At 46.8% G+C, this 18381-nt stretch overlaps 2 protein-coding genes across 3 annotated transcripts in view; one reads left to right on the top strand and one right to left on the bottom strand.

Annotated features, from left to right (window-relative positions):
• The first annotated feature begins 941 nt into the window (after window positions 1–941).
• LOC117751655 (complement C1q tumor necrosis factor-related protein 3-like) lies at window positions 942–7145 on the top strand. The gene is made up of 5 exons (XM_034563597.1): window positions 942–949; window positions 1574–1596; window positions 5629–5691; window positions 5992–6120; window positions 6748–7145. The coding sequence occupies exons 1-5, from the start codon at window positions 942–944 to the stop codon at window positions 7026–7028; spliced, it is 504 nt and encodes a 167-aa protein (XP_034419488.1). The 3' UTR covers window positions 7029–7145.
• Window positions 7146–7212: 67 nt separating this feature from the next.
• The window catches only part of mapkbp1 (mitogen-activated protein kinase binding protein 1), a 43349-nt gene continuing 32180 nt past the window's right edge, over window positions 7213–18381 (bottom strand). Inside the window, exons 18-30 of one of the 2 annotated variants that reach the window (XM_034525257.1) lie at window positions 13072–13200; window positions 12684–12817; window positions 12342–12388; window positions 12083–12229; window positions 11871–12002; window positions 11671–11798; window positions 11362–11489; window positions 11109–11282; window positions 9548–9629; window positions 9033–9439; window positions 8257–8961; window positions 7927–8012; window positions 7213–7801 (exon numbers count right to left, since the gene is read on the bottom strand). In XM_034525257.1, coding sequence (XP_034381148.1) covers window positions 7550–7801; window positions 7927–8012; window positions 8257–8961; window positions 9033–9439; window positions 9548–9629; window positions 11109–11282; window positions 11362–11489; window positions 11671–11798; window positions 11871–12002; window positions 12083–12229; window positions 12342–12388; window positions 12684–12817; window positions 13072–13200 — 2551 coding nt within the window. In that variant the 3' untranslated portion in view covers window positions 7213–7549. The remainder of the gene's footprint in view (window positions 7802–7926; window positions 8013–8256; window positions 8962–9032; window positions 9440–9547; window positions 9630–11108; window positions 11283–11361; window positions 11490–11670; window positions 11799–11870; window positions 12003–12082; window positions 12230–12341; window positions 12389–12683; window positions 12818–13071; window positions 13201–18381) is intronic. The other variant, XM_034525258.1, reaches the window with a different exon arrangement.

The following is an 18381-nucleotide window of genomic DNA, read 5'->3' as shown; positions in this document are numbered from 1 at the left end:
TATTTTAAAGTAGACCTTTGCTTTTGTCCTCCAGGGCTCACAAGTTGTTTATTCTGATTCATTTTGTGTTTCCAGTTCAGTCCAATCAACTTTCCTTGATGGAGTCCAGACTGACAGACTACCACAACAGCACCACAGGTGGATTCATATTGACTGGATTATTTTTCGTCGACACCAAGTGGTAGTTAGTGTTAATGAATCAGACATTCACTGTTTTCTCCTCAGACTTGGAGGTCAGACTGAGGGTCAGTGAGGAACATCTGGAACATCTGAAGACAGAAAACACAGGTAATACTCCGAAGGTTGATATTCATGTATGGTATAAATACATTCCCTATGACATTCAGACAACGTGACTAGGAGGCTGGAGCAGACTCAACGTGTTTAGCTCAAAGAAGAAACATTTGGAGAGAATCTCTAGACTGAAACTGTGGAGGATCCAACATGGTTCCCTGAGGAACTCCTTATGAACATGAATGAAACCTGATGGTTCTTGTAGAAACCTCAGGTATGAGAGGGTTCTTCAAGGAGCCTGCTGATCCTCTGAGCTGACTAATAGACGACTATTAATGAGTTGTTATGATTGTATTTACCTCATTGAACGTATTACATTACGTGTTATTGTTGTTGTCTCTTTACAATAGTAGACGTTTGTTTACTCTTGTGTTTCCAGTTCAGTCCGATCAACTTTCCTTGATGGAGTCCAGACTGACAGATTGCCACAACAGCACCACAGGTATTGTCATATTTCCAGTTATTCTTTAGGTATTCATTGATTGAGTATTTATTCATGTGATTGAATACAGACTCATTAAATATGAGCATAAATGAAATGTGACTGTCCATCAGCTCTGGAGGTCAGACTGAGATCCACTGACATCCATCAGGAGCAGCTGGAGAATCGCACTGCAGGTAATATCAACTCTTCAATAAGACTTAGAATGAATCAGTAATTAAACCATGAAATCAAACCGGCTTCATTTCCTGTTTAGCTCTAGAGGTCAGACTGAAGGTCAACGAGGAACATCTGAAGACAGAAAACACAGGTAATACTCTGAAGGCTTGAAACTACCTGTATATTAATACCTTGTATTTGAGTAAAGAAACACAGAGAGGAACTTGATGTATCTTAGCTCAAACAGATCATGTAGCGCTTCTTCAAACTGAAACTGTGGAGGATCCAGTGAGGTTCCCTGAGGAACTCCTTTATCTCCTGGTGGTTCTTGTAGGAACCTTTTATGATATTTGAGTTGACAGGAATTATATGCTTCAACTATTTATAATACAGATGATTAAAGGCCTTTGTAATATTTTAAAGTAGACCTTTGCTTTTGTCCTCCAGGGCTCACAAGTTGTTTATTCTGATTCATTTTGTGTTTCCAGTTCAGTCCAATCAACTTTCCTTGATGGAGTCCAGACTGACAGACTACCACAACAGCACCACAGGTGGATTCATATTGACTGGATTATTTTTCGTCGACACCAAGTGGTAGTTAGTGTTAATGAATCAGACATTCACTGTTTTCTCCTCAGACTTGGAGGTCAGACTGAGGGTCAGTGAGGAACATCTGGAACATCTGAAGACAGAAAACACAGGTAATACTCCGAAGGTTGATATTCATGTATGGTATAAATACATTCCCTATGACATTCAGACAACGTGACTAGGAGGCTGGAGCAGACTCAACGTGTTTAGCTCAAAGAAGAAACATTTGGAGAGAATCTCTAGACTGAAACTGTGGAGGATCCAACATGGTTCCCTGAGGAACTCCTTATGAACATGAAGGAAACCTGATGGTTCTTGTAGAAACCTCAGGTATGAGAGGGTTCTTCAAGGAGCCTGCTGATCCTCTGAGCTGACTAATAGACGACTATTAATGAGTTGTTATGATTGTATTTACCTCATTGAACGTATTACATTACGTGTTATTGTTGTTGTCTCTTTACAATAGTAGACGTTTGTTTACTCTTGTGTTTCCAGTTCAGTCCGATCAACTTTCCTTGATGGAGTCCAGACTGACAGACTGCCACAACAGCACCACAGGTATTGTCATATTTCCAGTTATTCTTTAGGTATTCATTGATTGAGTATTTATTCATGTGATTGAATACAGACTCATTAAATATGAGCATAAATGAAATGTGACTGTCCATCAGCTCTGGAGGTCAGACTGAGATCCACTGACATCCATCAGGAGCAGCTGGAGAATCGCACTGCAGGTAATATCAACTCTTCAATAAGACTTAGAATGAATCAGTAATTAAACCATGAAATCAAACCGGCTTCATTTCCTGTTTAGCTCTAGAGGTCAGACTGAAGGTCAACGAGGAACATCTGAAGACAGAAAACACAGGTAATACTCTGAAGGCTTGAAACTACCTGTATATTAATACCTTGTATTTGAGTAAAGAAACACAGAGAGGAACTTGATGTATCTTAGCTCAAACAGATCATGTAGCGCTTCTTCAAACTGAAACTGTGGAGGATCCAGTGAGGTTCCCTGAGGAACTCCTTTATCTCCTGGTGGTTCTTGTAGGAACCTTTTATGATATTTGAGTTGACAGGAATTATATGCTTCAACTATTTATAATACAGATGATTAAAGGCCTTTGTAATATTTTAAAGTAGACCTTTGCTTTTGTCCTCCAGGGCTCACAAGTTGTTTGTTCTGATTCATTTTGTGTTTCCAGTTCAGTCCAATCAACTTTCCTTGATGGAGTCCAGACTGACAGACTACCACAACAGCACCACAGGTGGATTCATATTGACTGGATTATTTTTCGTCGACACCAAGTGGTAGTTAGTGTTAATGAATCAGACATTCACTGTTTTCTCCTCAGACTTGGAGGTCAGACTGAGGGTCAGTGAGGAACATCTGGAACATCTGAAGACAGAAAACACAGGTAATACTCCGAAGGTTGATATTCATGTATGGTATAAATACATTCCCTATGACATTCAGACAACGTGACTAGGAGGCTGGAGCAGACTCAACGTGTTTAGCTCAAAGAAGAAACATTTGGAGAGAATCTCTAGACTGAAACTGTGGAGGATCCAACATGGTTCCCTGAGGAACTCCTTATGAACATGAAGGAAACCTGATGGTTCTTGTAGAAACCTCAGGTATGAGAGGGTTCTTCAAGGAGCCTGCTGATCCTCTGAGCTGACTAATAGACGACTATTAATGAGTTGTTATGATTGTATTTACCTCATTGAACGTATTACATTACGTGTTATTGTTGTTGTCTCTTTACAATAGTAGACGTTTGTTTACTCTTGTGTTTCCAGTTCAGTCCGATCAACTTTCCTTGATGGAGTCCAGACTGACAGATTGCCACAACAGCACCACAGGTATTGTCATATTTCCAGTTATTCTTTAGGTATTCATTGATTGAGTATTTATTCATGTGATTGAATACAGACTCATTAAATATGAGCATAAATGAAATGTGACTGTCCATCAGCTCTGGAGGTCAGACTGAGATCCACTGACATCCATCAGGAGCAGCTGGAGAATCGCACTGCAGGTAATATCAACTCTTCAATAAGACTTAGAATGAATCAGTAATTAAACCATGAAATCAAACCGGCTTCATTTCCTGTTTAGCTCTAGAGGTCAGACTGAAGGTCAACGAGGAACATCTGAAGACAGAAAACACAGGTAATACTCTGAAGGCTTGAAACTACCTGTATATTAATACCTTGTATTTGAGTAAAGAAACACAGAGAGGAACTTGATGTATCTTAGCTCAAACAGATCATGTAGCGCTTCTTCAAACTGAAACTGTGGAGGATCCAGTGAGGTTCCCTGAGGAACTCCTTTATCTCCTGGTGGTTCTTGTAGGAACCTTTTATGATATTTGAGTTGACAGGAATTATATGCTTCAACTATTTATAATACAGATGATTAAAGGCCTTTGTAATATTTTAAAGTAGACCTTTGCTTTTGTCCTCCAGGGCTCACAAGTTGTTTGTTCTGATTCATTTTGTGTTTCCAGTTCAGTCCAATCAACTTTCCTTGATGGAGTCCAGACTGACAGACTACCACAACAGCACCACAGGTGGATTCATATTGACTGGATTATTTTTCGTCGACACCAAGTGGTAGTTAGTGTTAATGAATCAGACATTCACTGTTTTCTCCTCAGACTTGGAGGTCAGACTGAGGGTCAGTGAGGAACATCTGGAACATCTGAAGACAGAAAACACAGGTAATACTCCGAAGGTTGATATTCATGTATGGTATAAATACATTCCCTATGACATTCAGACAACGTGACTAGGAGGCTGGAGCAGACTCAACGTGTTTAGCTCAAAGAAGAAACATTTGGAGAGAATCTCTAGACTGAAACTGTGGAGGATCCAACATGGTTCCCTGAGGAACTCCTTATGAACATGAATGAAACCTGATGGTTCTTGTAGAAACCTCAGGTATGAGAGGGTTCTTCAAGGAGCCTGCTGATCCTCTGAGCTGACTAATAGACGACTATTAATGAGTTGTTATGATTGTATTTACCTCATTGAACGTATTACATTACGTGTTATTGTTGTTGTCTCTTTACAATAGTAGACGTTTGTTTACTCTTGTGTTTCCAGTTCAGTCCGATCAACTTTCCTTGATGGAGTCCAGACTGACAGACTGCCACAACAGCACCACAGGTATTGTCATATTTCCAGTTATTCTTTAGGTATTCATTGATTGAGTATTTATTCATGTGATTGAATACAGACTCATTAAATATGAGCATAAATGAAATGTGACTGTCCATCAGCTCTGGAGGTCAGACTGAGATCCACTGACATCCATCAGGAGCAGCTGGAGAATCGCACTGCAGGTAATATCAACTCTTCAATAAGACTTAGAATGAATCAGTAATTAAACCATGAAATCAAACCGGCTTCATTTCCTGTTTAGCTCTAGAGGTCAGACTGAAGGTCAACGAGGAACATCTGAAGACAGAAAACACAGGTAATACTCTGAAGGCTTGAAACTACCTGTATATTAATACCTTGTATTTGAGTAAAGAAACACAGAGAGGAACTTGATGTATCTTAGCTCAAACAGATCATGTAGCGCTTCTTCAAACTGAAACTGTGGAGGATCCAGTGAGGTTCCCTGAGGAACTCCTTTATCTCCTGGTGGTTCTTGTAGGAACCTTTTATGATATTTGAGTTGACAGGAATTATATGCTTCAACTATTTATAATACAGATGATTAAAGGCCTTTGTAATATTTTAAAGTAGACCTTTGCTTTTGTCCTCCAGGGCTCACAAGTTGTTTGTTCTGATTCATTTTGTGTTTCCAGTTCAGTCCAATCAACTTTCCTTGATGGAGTCCAGACTGACAGACTACCACAACAGCACCACAGGTGGATTCATATTGCCTGGATTATTTTTCGTCGACACCAAGTGGTAGTTAGTGTTAATGAATCAGACATTCACTGTTTTCTCCTCAGACTTGGAGGTCAGACTGAGGGTCAGTGAGGAACATCTGGAACATCTGAAGACAGAAAACACAGGTAATACTCCGAAGGTTGTAAACTACCTGTATATTAATCTGACTGTTTAAAAAAGTGAATCTCAAGTTGAAACTTCAGTTTTTTTCTAAACTGTTTCCTGATTTTCAGTTTTGAGCTTCAGACTGAATGAAACTGAAGATCTTCTGCAGCCGCTCTCAAACACCAACTCAGGTCTGAAGTCTTTTAAGTTCCGAGAGCGTTTTGTTTAATCCAGAACGAAATAAAGATGTTCGTGCAGAGCAAAACCAAATTGTTAAAAATCTTTCCTGTGAACATGTTTGTTCTTGAATATCTTCGTCATAACTCAGTGGTTAATTGATTAATTCAGTTCAGTAGAGTGAAGAACATCTTTATCTTCTGTAATGCAACAGCTTTCAATAATAAGCAGAACATTAGGAAATATTTACAGATTCAACATTCAGAGTGCCGGCAGGAAGTAAAACAGGTTTTATTGAATCAACACTTTTGTAGATGAGCTGAAGGTGGCGTTCTCAGCCGGTCTGACTGATTCAGGATCAGTTGGACCGTTCGACGAGGAGACGACTCTGATCTTCTCCAAAACTATCACCAACATCGGCCGAGCCTACAACCAGACTGCAGGTAAACCCCGTCCCCTTAGAGACCCCATTACAACCAGACTGCAGGTAAACCCCGTCCCCTTAGAGACCCCATTACAACCAGACTGCAGGTAAACCCCGTCCCCTTAGAGACCCCATTACAACCAGACTGCAGGTAAACCCTGTCCCCACAGGTGTGTTTACGTTGACCTGCTCTGTGTCTGTCAGGTGTGTTCACCTTGACCTGCTCTGTGTCTGTCAGGTGTGTTCACGTTGACCTGCTCTGTGTCTGTCAGGTGTGTTTACGTTGACCTGCTCTGTGTCTGTCAGGTGTGTTCACGTTGACCTGCTCTGTGTCTGTCAGGTGTGTTCACGTTGACCTGCTCTGTGTCTGTCAGGTGTGTTTACGTTGACCTGCTCTGTGTCTGTCAGGTGTGTTTACGTTGACCTGCTCTGTGTCTGTCAGGTGTGTTCACGTTGACCTGCTCTGTGTCTGTCAGGTGTGTTCACCTTGACCTGCTCTGTGTCTGTCAGGTGTGTTTACGTTGACCTGCTCTGTGTCTGTCAGGTGTGTTCACGTTGACCTGCTCTGTGTCTGTCAGGTGTGTTCACATTGACCTGCTCTGTGTCTGTCAGGTGTGTTCACCTTGACCTGCTCTGTGTCTGTCAGGTGTGTTTACGGCTCCTGTCAGAGGACTTTACTTCTTCAGCTTCACGGCAGCAGATTACCTGAAGGGTTACATGGGTCTCCACCTGTACCGGAACAACCAGCCAGTCATCTTCAGCCTGGACCTCAACGACCACGGCGGATACGCGTCCACATCCAGCGGCCTGGCCCTGCAGCTGGAGGAGGGTGACGGGGTCCGCCTCAGTCTGCCGGGCAGCTACCGGCTCTACGACGACTCGCGCAACTTCAGCATCTTCTCCGGCTTCCTGCTGTTCCCCCTCTGACCCCGGATCAGGGCAGGAGTGAGACCTCCCAGCAACAAACTATCTCTTCAGGTATCAGACTGGAACCCAAAGAAGGGACTTTTATTTTGGTAGAGACTTCCTGTGGTTACAATCAGGATGGACTACAGTCTGTATAATGATTGGAAGAATTTAATGAACAACATTCATAAAAACACCCAAAGTCTCAAACTTGTGTTGTCAGTGTTAAAGTGTTCCTTTAATAAGTTATAAAAGCATCAGTAGTCTGACAGGAAAGTGAACTCGGGATCAATAAAGTTTGCTCAAAGCATCTCATGACATCAACGTTTCAGATTCAGTTCAATGAAAAGAAAAACTTTGCTGAAACGTCTTTAAAAAAACGACTCGAGAGAAACTTTGGTCGTTCAGTTTCTAAAAAAAAGTTCCTTTAAAAGCAGAAAGATTGTTGCATAAGAATAAAAAAAGGAAAGAAAGTTCAGACACGATGTAAATGGCTTCAGATTCGTCATCTGTGAAGACGAGGAGGAGGAAGGGGAGGAGCCTCAGTGGTGCGTGTCGACCCTGCGGTGAACGGCCTGCAGCAGCAGCAGAGAGTACTCCTCCAGCAGCGCCGCCATCTTCTCCCCCCCCACTCCCCCCAGCCCCCCCTCCAGCCCCCCCTCCACTCCCAGCATGCTCTGCATACCGAGCGGCAGGCAGTCTAACTCCGCCCTCATTCCCTGGAAGGCCTCTGATAGGACGACGGCCATCTGATGCTGGTCGGAGGCGGAGTCATCATGAGAGGAGCCGCTCACCTGGAGAGAGAGAGATTTACATACATACATGTGTGTGTATATGTATGTGTGTATATACATATACAGATATATACACACACACACATACATGTAATTAATGTATGAATGTCACAGTAAGGACTCACCCTCCTGTACAGGTGAGTTGCTCTCTTGAAGCAGCTCTGCAGCTCATTGGTCAGAGCCCTGCAGGTCTCCATGCTGATTGGCTGGTCTGCACACAGAGAGAGAAGGTGAGGTGGTTCTAACATCAAGGAAACATCAAAGTCAACGGCTCACAAAACTTTACAAACAATACTGACGAGGAAGAGGAAGAGGAAGAGGAGACGGCTCACCCGTCAGTACGGAGCAAGAGGAGGAAGAGGAGGAAGAGGGGCGGAGCCAGTGCCCCGAGCCCATACGGAGAGATGACAGTATGAAGGGAGGAAGAGGAGGAAGAGGAGGATGAGGGTCCAAACCTGCGTCGGCTCTCGGCTCCACGCTGCTGCCGCCTCCAGGATTCGGAGGCTCCGCCTCCTGCCGAGGTGGAGTCAGGGGGGCGACGGAGACCGGAGGAGGCCGCGAGGAGGAGGACAAGGAGGCGAGGGAGGGCTTGTCAGGCAGCGGTCGGCTGCTGCCGGGGACCCGAGCCTGGAGGCTCCGGGGGGGGGGAGGGGCTGTCTGGTTACCCAGAGACGAGGAGGCGACGACGGCGTGGGGGGGCGTGGCCAGAGCTGCATTGGAGGGCACCACGGTGACAAGAGGAGGAGGCGTGTCTTTGACCTGAGAGGAGGGGCTTAACGTCAACGCAGCCGATGATGTCACTGGGGGGTCCTCGCCAGATTCTGAGATGTTGAGGCCGTCGCCCACGGAGGCGGAGCGAGACATCTTGGCCATGGAGCTGGCGGTGGGACTCATGTAGGAGCGCGACGCCACCACGGTGGAGGAGGAGGAGGAGGAGGAAGACTTCCTCGGGGTGCCGACAGCAGACAAAGGTGTAGTCGAGATGGCAGCGGCTGCTTCCTGTTGGGGGGACCTGGGGGAGGCGGGGCTGGCTCTCTGAGGGGGAGGGGCCATGGACAGGGGGCGTCTCGGGGAGGAGGGGAGGGTGGTGGGGCGCTGCAGGGGGAGCAGCATCTGAGGCTGGACCTCTCTGGATGGAGAGGCCGAGAGAGAGGACTCACCTGAGGGAGAGAGAAAGGATGAAGGTCGGGTCTAGTCGGTCACCTGAGGTTCTTGAGGTTTCCAGTCTTACCTGTGTCCGTCAGCAGGTTTTGGACCGACTGAGTCTTCCGAAGTCCAGAAGAGGAGTTCAGATGGGAGGCGGCGGCTCGGGCTGTCGGTCCCAGATTCCTCTTAGACTCCACCGCGGTTTGGACCTTCTTCTTCAGTGGGGAGAGCCGGAGGGGCTGCTGGAGATGGTTCTGGTTCACAACTTGAGGAGGCTGGTCCTGGTTGATCCTGTTCTGGGACTGTGCCTGGTCCTGAACTAAGGAGATTTGGTCCTGATTCTGGGTTTGGTCCTGGTTCCATGACACCCTCCTGTCCTGGGTCCGGTTCTGGTTTTCCCCCATCAAAGGGCGGACTTCTGAGACGAGAGGGCGGGCCTTCACCTCCCCTCCTCCTCCAGTGGTCCGAGATGGGAGAGGAAACACAGTCCGACTGAGTAGGAGAAACAGAACCGGAGAACCGGTTTGTGATGAACACTGTTTGGTCCGATGATCCGGATCCGGTACCAAACATGCTGAATCACAAAGTGTGATGTTTTACCTTGCAGTCGGATTCTGTGAGAGGAACCTGGAAGAGATGCTGAGACTCTCACTGGAGCTGTGAGACGCTCTGCTGGGACTTCCTGTCAACAGTGTATTTAAAATATATATATAAAAATATAAAAATGTATAAAAATATATATATTAAAAAATATATATAAAGATATATCAAAATATATAAATATATATAAAAATATATATATATAAAAATATATTTAAAAAAAATATATATAAATAAATATATATATATTTATATATGTATACGAGTCCGCCACGACAAGTCCAATCTAGAGACCGTCAACACAAGTCCAATGCTAAAGTCCAGGTCCAGAGACCTCCAACAAGTCTAGGACCTTCAACACAAGTCCAAGTCCAGAGAACTTCAACACAAGTCCAAGTCCAGAGACCATCAACACAAGTCCAAGTCTAGAGACCATCAACACAAGTCCAAGTCCAGAGACCATCAACACAAGTCCAAGTCCAGAGACCATCAACACAAGTCCAAGTCCAGAGACCATCAACACAAGTCCAAGTCCAGAGAACTTCAACACAAGTCCAAGTCCAGAGACCATCAACACAAGTCCAAGTCTAGAGACCATCAACACAAGTCCAAGTCCAGAGACCATCAACACAAGTCCAAGTCCAGAGAACTTCAACACAAGTCCAAGTCTAGAGAACTTCAACACAAGTCCAAGTCCAGAGACCATCAACACAAGTCCAAGTCTAGAGACCATCAACACAAGTCCAAGTCCAGAGACCATCAACACAAGTCCAAGTCCAGAGAACTTCAACACAAGTCCAAGTCCAGAGACCATCAACACAAGTCCAAGTCCAGAGACCATCAACACAAGTCCAAGTCCAGAGACCATCAACACAAGTCCAAGTCCAGAGACCATCAACACAAGTCCAAGTCCAGAGACCATCAACACAAGTCCAAGTCTAGAGACCATCAACACAAGTCCAAGTCCAGAGACCATCAACACAAGTCCAAGTCCAGAGACCATCAACACAAGTCCAAGTCCAGAGACCATCAACACAAGTCCAAGTCCAGAGACCATCAACACAAGTCCAAGTCCAGAGACCATCAACACAAGTCCAAGTCCAGAGACCATCAACACAAGTCCAAGTCTAGAGACCATCAACACAAGTCCAAGTCCAGAGACCATCAACACAAGTCCAAGTCCAGAGACCATCAACACAAGTCCAAGTCCAGAGACCATCAACACAAGTCCAAGTCCAGAGACCATCAACACAAGTCCAAGTCTAGAGACCATCAACACAAGTCCAAGTCCAGAGACCATCAACACAAGTCCAAGTCCAGAGACCATCAACACAAGTCCAAGTCCAGAGACCATCAACACAAGTCCAAGTCCAGAGACCATCAACACAAGTCCAAGTCCAGGTCCAGAGACCATCAACACAAGTCCAAGTCCAGAGACCATCAACACAAGTCCAAGTCCAGAGACCATCAACACAAGTCCAAGTCCAGAGACCATCAACACAAGTCCAAGTCCAGAGACCTTTGGACTTAGAAAATAAAGATGTTGGTGTGTGTTACAGACCTGAACCTGAGAGGTCGGCCAGAGTGACAAAGTGTTCCTTCAGGAAGGCTTCCTGGTCTGGAGTCTGAGGTACGATTTGAGGGGTCGTGACCTCTGCTGCTCCTCCTCCGCCCTCCTCCTCCTCGTCCTCCTCCATCTCCAGCTCAGAGGAGTTCCCATCCACACTGAGAGGTTCTGCGAGACGGAAGGAGACTGGTTATAGGTGAGAGGTCTGTCTCACCTTCTCCTGCTGGTCTCTCTGGATGTGTCTCACCTTCTCCTGCAGGTCTGACTGGACTGGACAGCCTGGAGCTGAATCCCAGTGAGCAGCCGCTGTCTGGACTGGGTTTGTCCTGACGTCCACCTGCAGCAGCAGGACACGCCTCCTTCACCTGGAACTCACTGACAGGAAGGGGCGGGGTTTAGAGGGGGTCAACATCCAACATTAGCTCTTCTCAGTACTCATGACATGGGACCTTGAACTTTGACCCTTTTTATCATATAGCTGCTGCAAAGGATTGTGGGTCAGAGTAGCCAGAGAAGCATCCGGACTCCCTGTGTACTATATGGCATGATAACAGACCTTGCTGCCAGGCTCACTCTGTCCTCCACTTGGTCGGGATACAGCACCACAGCCTCCCTGTCTGGGCTGTGATTGGACAGCGGGATGAAGCCTGGCCTCTGGTTGGTCCTTACCTCGTTGTCCTCTGCCTGGACAGACGGAGTCACAGTGTTTATGAGGTTCTCCTCCTGTTGTCAGGTGTTCCCCGTGCGTGTTCTCACCCATGCAGTGTTGACCTGCAGACTGATGCTGCTCCCCAGCTCCTGATTGGTCCTGTGAAGCCCCACCCCCACAAACTGGCCGACACGCGGGCGACAGCGGGAGGGGCTAACATCAACGGGGCGTGTCTTCACCTGGGTGGGCCGGACAAAAAGGTCAAGTTGTCTGTGTTTTAAGGAGTCTGGTTGGTTGTGGTTCCTGTGAGCTTCCTGACCTTTTGCTCCGCCCCCAGCTCCACCTGTCTGTCAGGACAGTACGAGTCCAGCAGTCTCAGGTCCAACATGGACTTCACCATCAGGACTCCGTTGCTGCCCGTCCTCCTGGACCATCGCCGACGAGGGAGGCGCCCCCCCGCTGCGTCCTGAGGAGTCCCAGAGCAACATCTCAGAGGAATACTGACTTTATGACCATGATCCTGAATCAGGACCAGGACCACCTAAAACCAGAACCCTGTAAACACAACGTGGTCTGACCTTCACGTCTCTGCAGCGCTGAGGGTCCAAGGTCTCGTCACACATCTCTGCAGGAAAGACATCAACTCTTTTTTATCAGCCTTCAATATTCTGAGTTCAAAACACTGAAACCGGTTATTAAAAACTACGGCAGCTGAGAAGGACATTCTTAGTGAAATATGACAAACACCCTCGACGTCCCTCCAGAGAACAGAACCACTGAGGATCCAGATTATTGAGATCCATCATCAAGACCGGCCCTTCAGGCTCTGGTCCAATACTATTCTATTGTTATAATATTATTATTAGATTCAATTATTAATGTATTATTTTGTTATATAAGATATAAATACCGGAACAGACCTGTCTCCTCCTCCTCCTCGAGGCGTCCTGCTGTGACCATATAAGGACTCCTGCACTCCTCCTCCTCCTCCTCTTCCTCCTCCTTGTCGCTGTCAGACGACATGTTGACGACACGAGGAGAAGACACTTCCCGGCTACACACACACACACACACACACACACACACACACACACACACACACACACACACACACACACACACACACACACACACACACACACACACACACACACACACACACACACACACACACACACACACACACACACACACACACACACACACACACACACACACACACACACACACACACACACACACACACATATTTCTCTCATTCAAATAATTAATAGTTTAAATGAACTCATTAACAAGCAGAAGTTTTACCTGTGGTTGACCACTTTTTGCTGAGGTGCATTCTGGGAGGTCTGAGCACAGCCAGGAGGTCGAAGGTCAGCGAGTCGCTGCCTCATCCTGATGGTCAACTCTGGACTGAGACGCCACACAAAGATACAGCTACACACACACACACACACACACACACACACACACACACACACACACACACACACAGAGAGAAGAACATAAATAAACTGATCTTCAGGACACGAGGACACGAAGACACGAAGACATGAAGACATGAAGACATGAAGACACAAGGACACGAAGACATGAGGACATGAAGACATGAGGACACGAGGACATGAGGACATGAGGACACGAGGACATGAGGACATGAAGACACGAGGACACAAAGACATGAGGACATGAAGACATGAAGACACGAGGACATGAAGACATGAGGACACGAGGACATGAGGACATGAAGACACGAGGACACAAAGACATGAGGACACGAAGACATGAAGACACAAGGACACGAAGACATGAGGACATGAAGACATGAGGACACGAAGACATGAGGACATGAAGACACAAGGACACGAAGACATGAGGACATGAAGACATGAGGACATGAAGACACAAGGACACGAAGACATGAGGACATGAAGACATGAGGACACGAAGACACGAAGACATGAAGACACAAGGACACGAAGACATGAGGACATGAAGACATGAGGACACGAGGACATGAGGACATGAAGACATGAAGACACGAGGACATGAGGACATGAGGACATGAAGACATGAAGACACAAGGACACGAAGACATGAGGACATGAAGACATGAGGACACGAGGACATGAGGACACGAAGACACGAGGACATGAAGACATGAAGACACGAAGACGCGAGGACATGAAGACATGAAGACACGAAGACATGAGGACATGAAGACATGAGGACACGAGGACATGAGGACACGAAGACACGAGGACATGAAGACATGAAGACACGAGGACATGAAGACATGAGGACACGAAGACACGAGGACATGAAGACATGAAGACACGAGGACATGAAGACATGAGGACACGAAGACACGAGGACATGAAGACATGAAGACACAAGGACACGAAGACATGAGGACATGAAGACATGAGGACACGAGGACATGAGGACACGAAGACACGAGGACATGAAGACATGAAGACACGAAGACGCGAGGACATGAAGACATGAAGACACGAAGACATGAGGACATGAGGACATGAAGACATGAGGACATGAAGACATGAAGACACGAAGACGCGAGGACATGAAGACATGAAGACACGAAGACATGAGGACATGAAGACATGAAGACACGAAGACGCGAGGACATGAAGACACGAAGACATGAGGACATGAAGACATGAGGACACGAGGACATGAGGACACGAAGACACGAGGACATGAAGACATGAAGACACGAGGACATGAAGACATGAGGACACGAAGACACGAGGACATGAAGACATGAAGACACGAGGACATGAAGACATGAGGACATGAAGACATGAGGACACGAGGACATGAGGACACGAAGACACGAGGACATGAAGACATGAAGACACGAGGACATGAAGACATGAAGACACGAAGACGCGAGGACATGAAGACATGAGGACACGAAGACACGAGGACATGAAGACATGAAGACACGAAGACGCGAGGACATGAAGACATGAAGACACGAAGACATGAGGACATGAAGACATGAGGACACGAGGACATGAGGACATGAAGACATGAAGACACGAGGACATGAAGACATGAGGACACGAGGACATGAGGACATGAAGACACGAGGACACAAAGACATGAGGACACGAAGACATGAAGACACAAGGACACGAAGACACGAGGACATGAAGACATGAAGACACGAGGACATGAAGACATGAGGACACGAAGACACGAGGACATGAAGACATGAAGACACGAGGACATGAAGACATGAGGACACGAAGACACGAGGACATGAAGACATGAGGACACGAAGACGCGAGGACATGAAGACATGAAGACACAAGGACACGAAGACATGAGGACATGAAGACATGAAGACACGAGGACATGAAGACATGAAGACACGAGGACATGAAGACATGAGGACACGAAGACACGAGGACATGAAGACATGAAGACACAAGGACACAAAGACATGAAGACATGAAGACACGAGGACATGAAGACACAAGGACACGAAGACATGAGGACATGAAGACATGACACAAGGACACGAAGACACGAGGACATGAGGACATGAAGACATGAAGACATGAAGACACAAGGACATGAAGACACAAGGACACGAAGACACGAGGACATGAAGACATGAAGACACGAGGACATGACACAAGGACACGAAGACACGAGGACATGAGGACACGAAGACACGAGGACATGAAGACATGAAGACACAAGGACACGAAGACATGAGGACATGAAGACATGAAGACATGAAGACATGAAGACACGAGGACATGAAGACACAAGGACACGAAGACATGAGGACATGAAGACATGAAGACACGAGGACACGAAGACACAAGGACATGAGGACACGAAGACACGAGGACATGAAGACATGAGGACATGAAGACATGAAGACATGAAGACACGAAGACATGAAGACATGAAGACACGAGGACATGAAGACATGAAGACACGAAGACATGAAGACACGAGGACATGAAGACATGAAGACATGAAGACACGAAGACATGAGGACACGAAGACATGAGGACACAAAAACACGAGGACATGAAGACATGAAGACACGAAGACATGAAGACACGAGGACATGAAGACACGAAGACATGAGGACATGAAGAAACGAGGACATGAAGACACGAGGACATGAAGACATGAAGACACGAGGACATGAAGACATGAAGACACGAAGACATGAGGACACAAAGACACGAAGACATGAGGACATGAAGACACGAGGACATGAGGACACGAAGACATGAGGACACAAAGACACGAGGACATGAAGACATGAAGACATGAAGACACAAGGACACGAAGACATGAGGACATGAAGACATGAGGACATGAAGACACGAGGACATGAAGACATGAAGACACAAGGACACGAAGACACGAGGACACGAAGACACGAAGACATGAAGACACGAGGACACGAAGACACAAGGACACGAAGACATGAGGACACAAAGACACGAGGACATGAGGACACGAAGACACGAGGACACGAAGACACAAGGACACGAAGACATGAGGACATGAAGACACGAGGACACGAAGACACGAGGACACGAAGACACGAAGACACGAAGACACGAGGACACAAAGACGCGAGGACACGAAGACACGAGGACACAAAGACATGAGGACACGAAGACATGAAGATGCGAGGACATGAGGACATGAAGACACAAGGACACAAAGACATGAGGACATGAAGACATGAGGACACGAGGACATGAGGACATGAAGACACAAGGACACAAAGACACGAGGACACAAGGACACGAAGACACGAGGACACGAAGACACGAGGACACGAAGACACAAAGACACAAGGACACGAAGACATGAGGACATGAGGACACGAAGACGCGAGGACACGAAGACACGAGGACACGAAGACACGAGGACACAAAGACACGAGGACACAAAGATGCGAAGACGCGAGGACACGAAGACATGAGGACACGAAGACATGAAGATGCGAGGACATGAGGACATGAAGACACAAGGACACAAAGACATGAGGACATGAAGACACGAAGACATGAGGACATGAGGACATGAAGACACAAGGACACAAAGACACGAGGACACGAAGACATGAGGACACGAAGACACAAGGACAAAGACACGAGGACACGAAGACACGAAGACATGAAGACACGAAGACACGAGGACACGAAGACACGAGGACACGAAGACGCGAGGACACGAGGACACGAAGACACGAGGACACGAAGACACGAAGACACAAGGACACGAAGACATGAGGACACGAAGACATGAAGACACGAGGACACGAAGACGCGAGGACACGAGGACACAAGGACACAAAGACGCGAGGACACGAAGACACAAGGACACGAAGACATGAAGACACGAGGACACGAAGACACAAGGACACGAAGACATGAGGACATGAGGACACGAAGACATGAAGACACGAGGACACGAAGACGCGAGGACACGAGGACACAAAGACACAAGGACACAAAGACACAAAGACGCGAGGACACGAAGACACGAGGACACGAGGACACAAAGACACGAGGACACGAAGACATGAAGATGCGAGGACATGAAGACACGAGGACACGAAGACGCGAGGACACGAGGACACAAAGACACAAGGACACAAAGACACAAAGACGCGAGGACACGAAGACACGAGGACACAAAGACACGAGGACACGAAGACATGAAGATGCGAGGACATGAGGACATGAAGACACAAGGACACAAAGACATGAAGACACGAAGACATGAGGACATGAAGACATGAGGAAACGAGGACATGAAGACACAAGGACACAAAGACATGAGGACATGAAGACATGAGGACACGAGGACACGAAGACATGAGGACACGAAGACACGAGGACACGAAGACATGAAGACACGAAGACATGAGGACATGAGGACACGAAGACATGAAGACACGAGGACGCGAGGACACGAGGACACAAAGACACGAGGACACAAAGACACGAGGACACGAAGACATGAAGATGCGAGGACATGAGGACATGAAGACACAAGGACACAAAGACATGAAGACACGAAGACATGAGGACATGAAGACATGAGGAAACGAGGACATGAAGACACAAGGACACAAAGACATGAGGACATGAAGACATGAGGACACGAGGACACGAAGACATGAGGACACGAAGACACGAGGACACGAAGACATGAAGACACGAAGACATGAGGACATGAGGACACGAAGACATGAAGACACGAGGACGCGAGGACACGAGGACACAAAGACGCGAGGACACGAAGACATGAGGACACGAAGACATGAAGATGCGAGGACATGAGGACATGAAGACACAAGGACACAAAGACATGAGGACACGAAGACATGAAGATGCGAGGACATGAGGACATGAAGACACAAGGACACAAAGACATGAGGACATGAAGACATGAGGACACGAAGACACGAGGACAAAGACATGAGGACATGAAGACACGAGGACACGAAGACACGAGGACACAGACTGACGAGGACACGAAGACACGAAGACGCGAGGACACGAAGACACGAGGACAAAGACACGAGGACACAAAGACACGAGG

Source organism: Cyclopterus lumpus, chromosome 22 (assembly GCF_009769545.1).
Source record: "Cyclopterus lumpus isolate fCycLum1 chromosome 22, fCycLum1.pri, whole genome shotgun sequence".
NCBI classification, from domain to species: domain Eukaryota; kingdom Metazoa; phylum Chordata; class Actinopteri; order Perciformes; family Cyclopteridae; genus Cyclopterus; species Cyclopterus lumpus.
The sequence above is the reverse complement of the archived record's forward strand: the minus strand, read 5'-3'. Positions and strand labels throughout refer to the sequence as shown.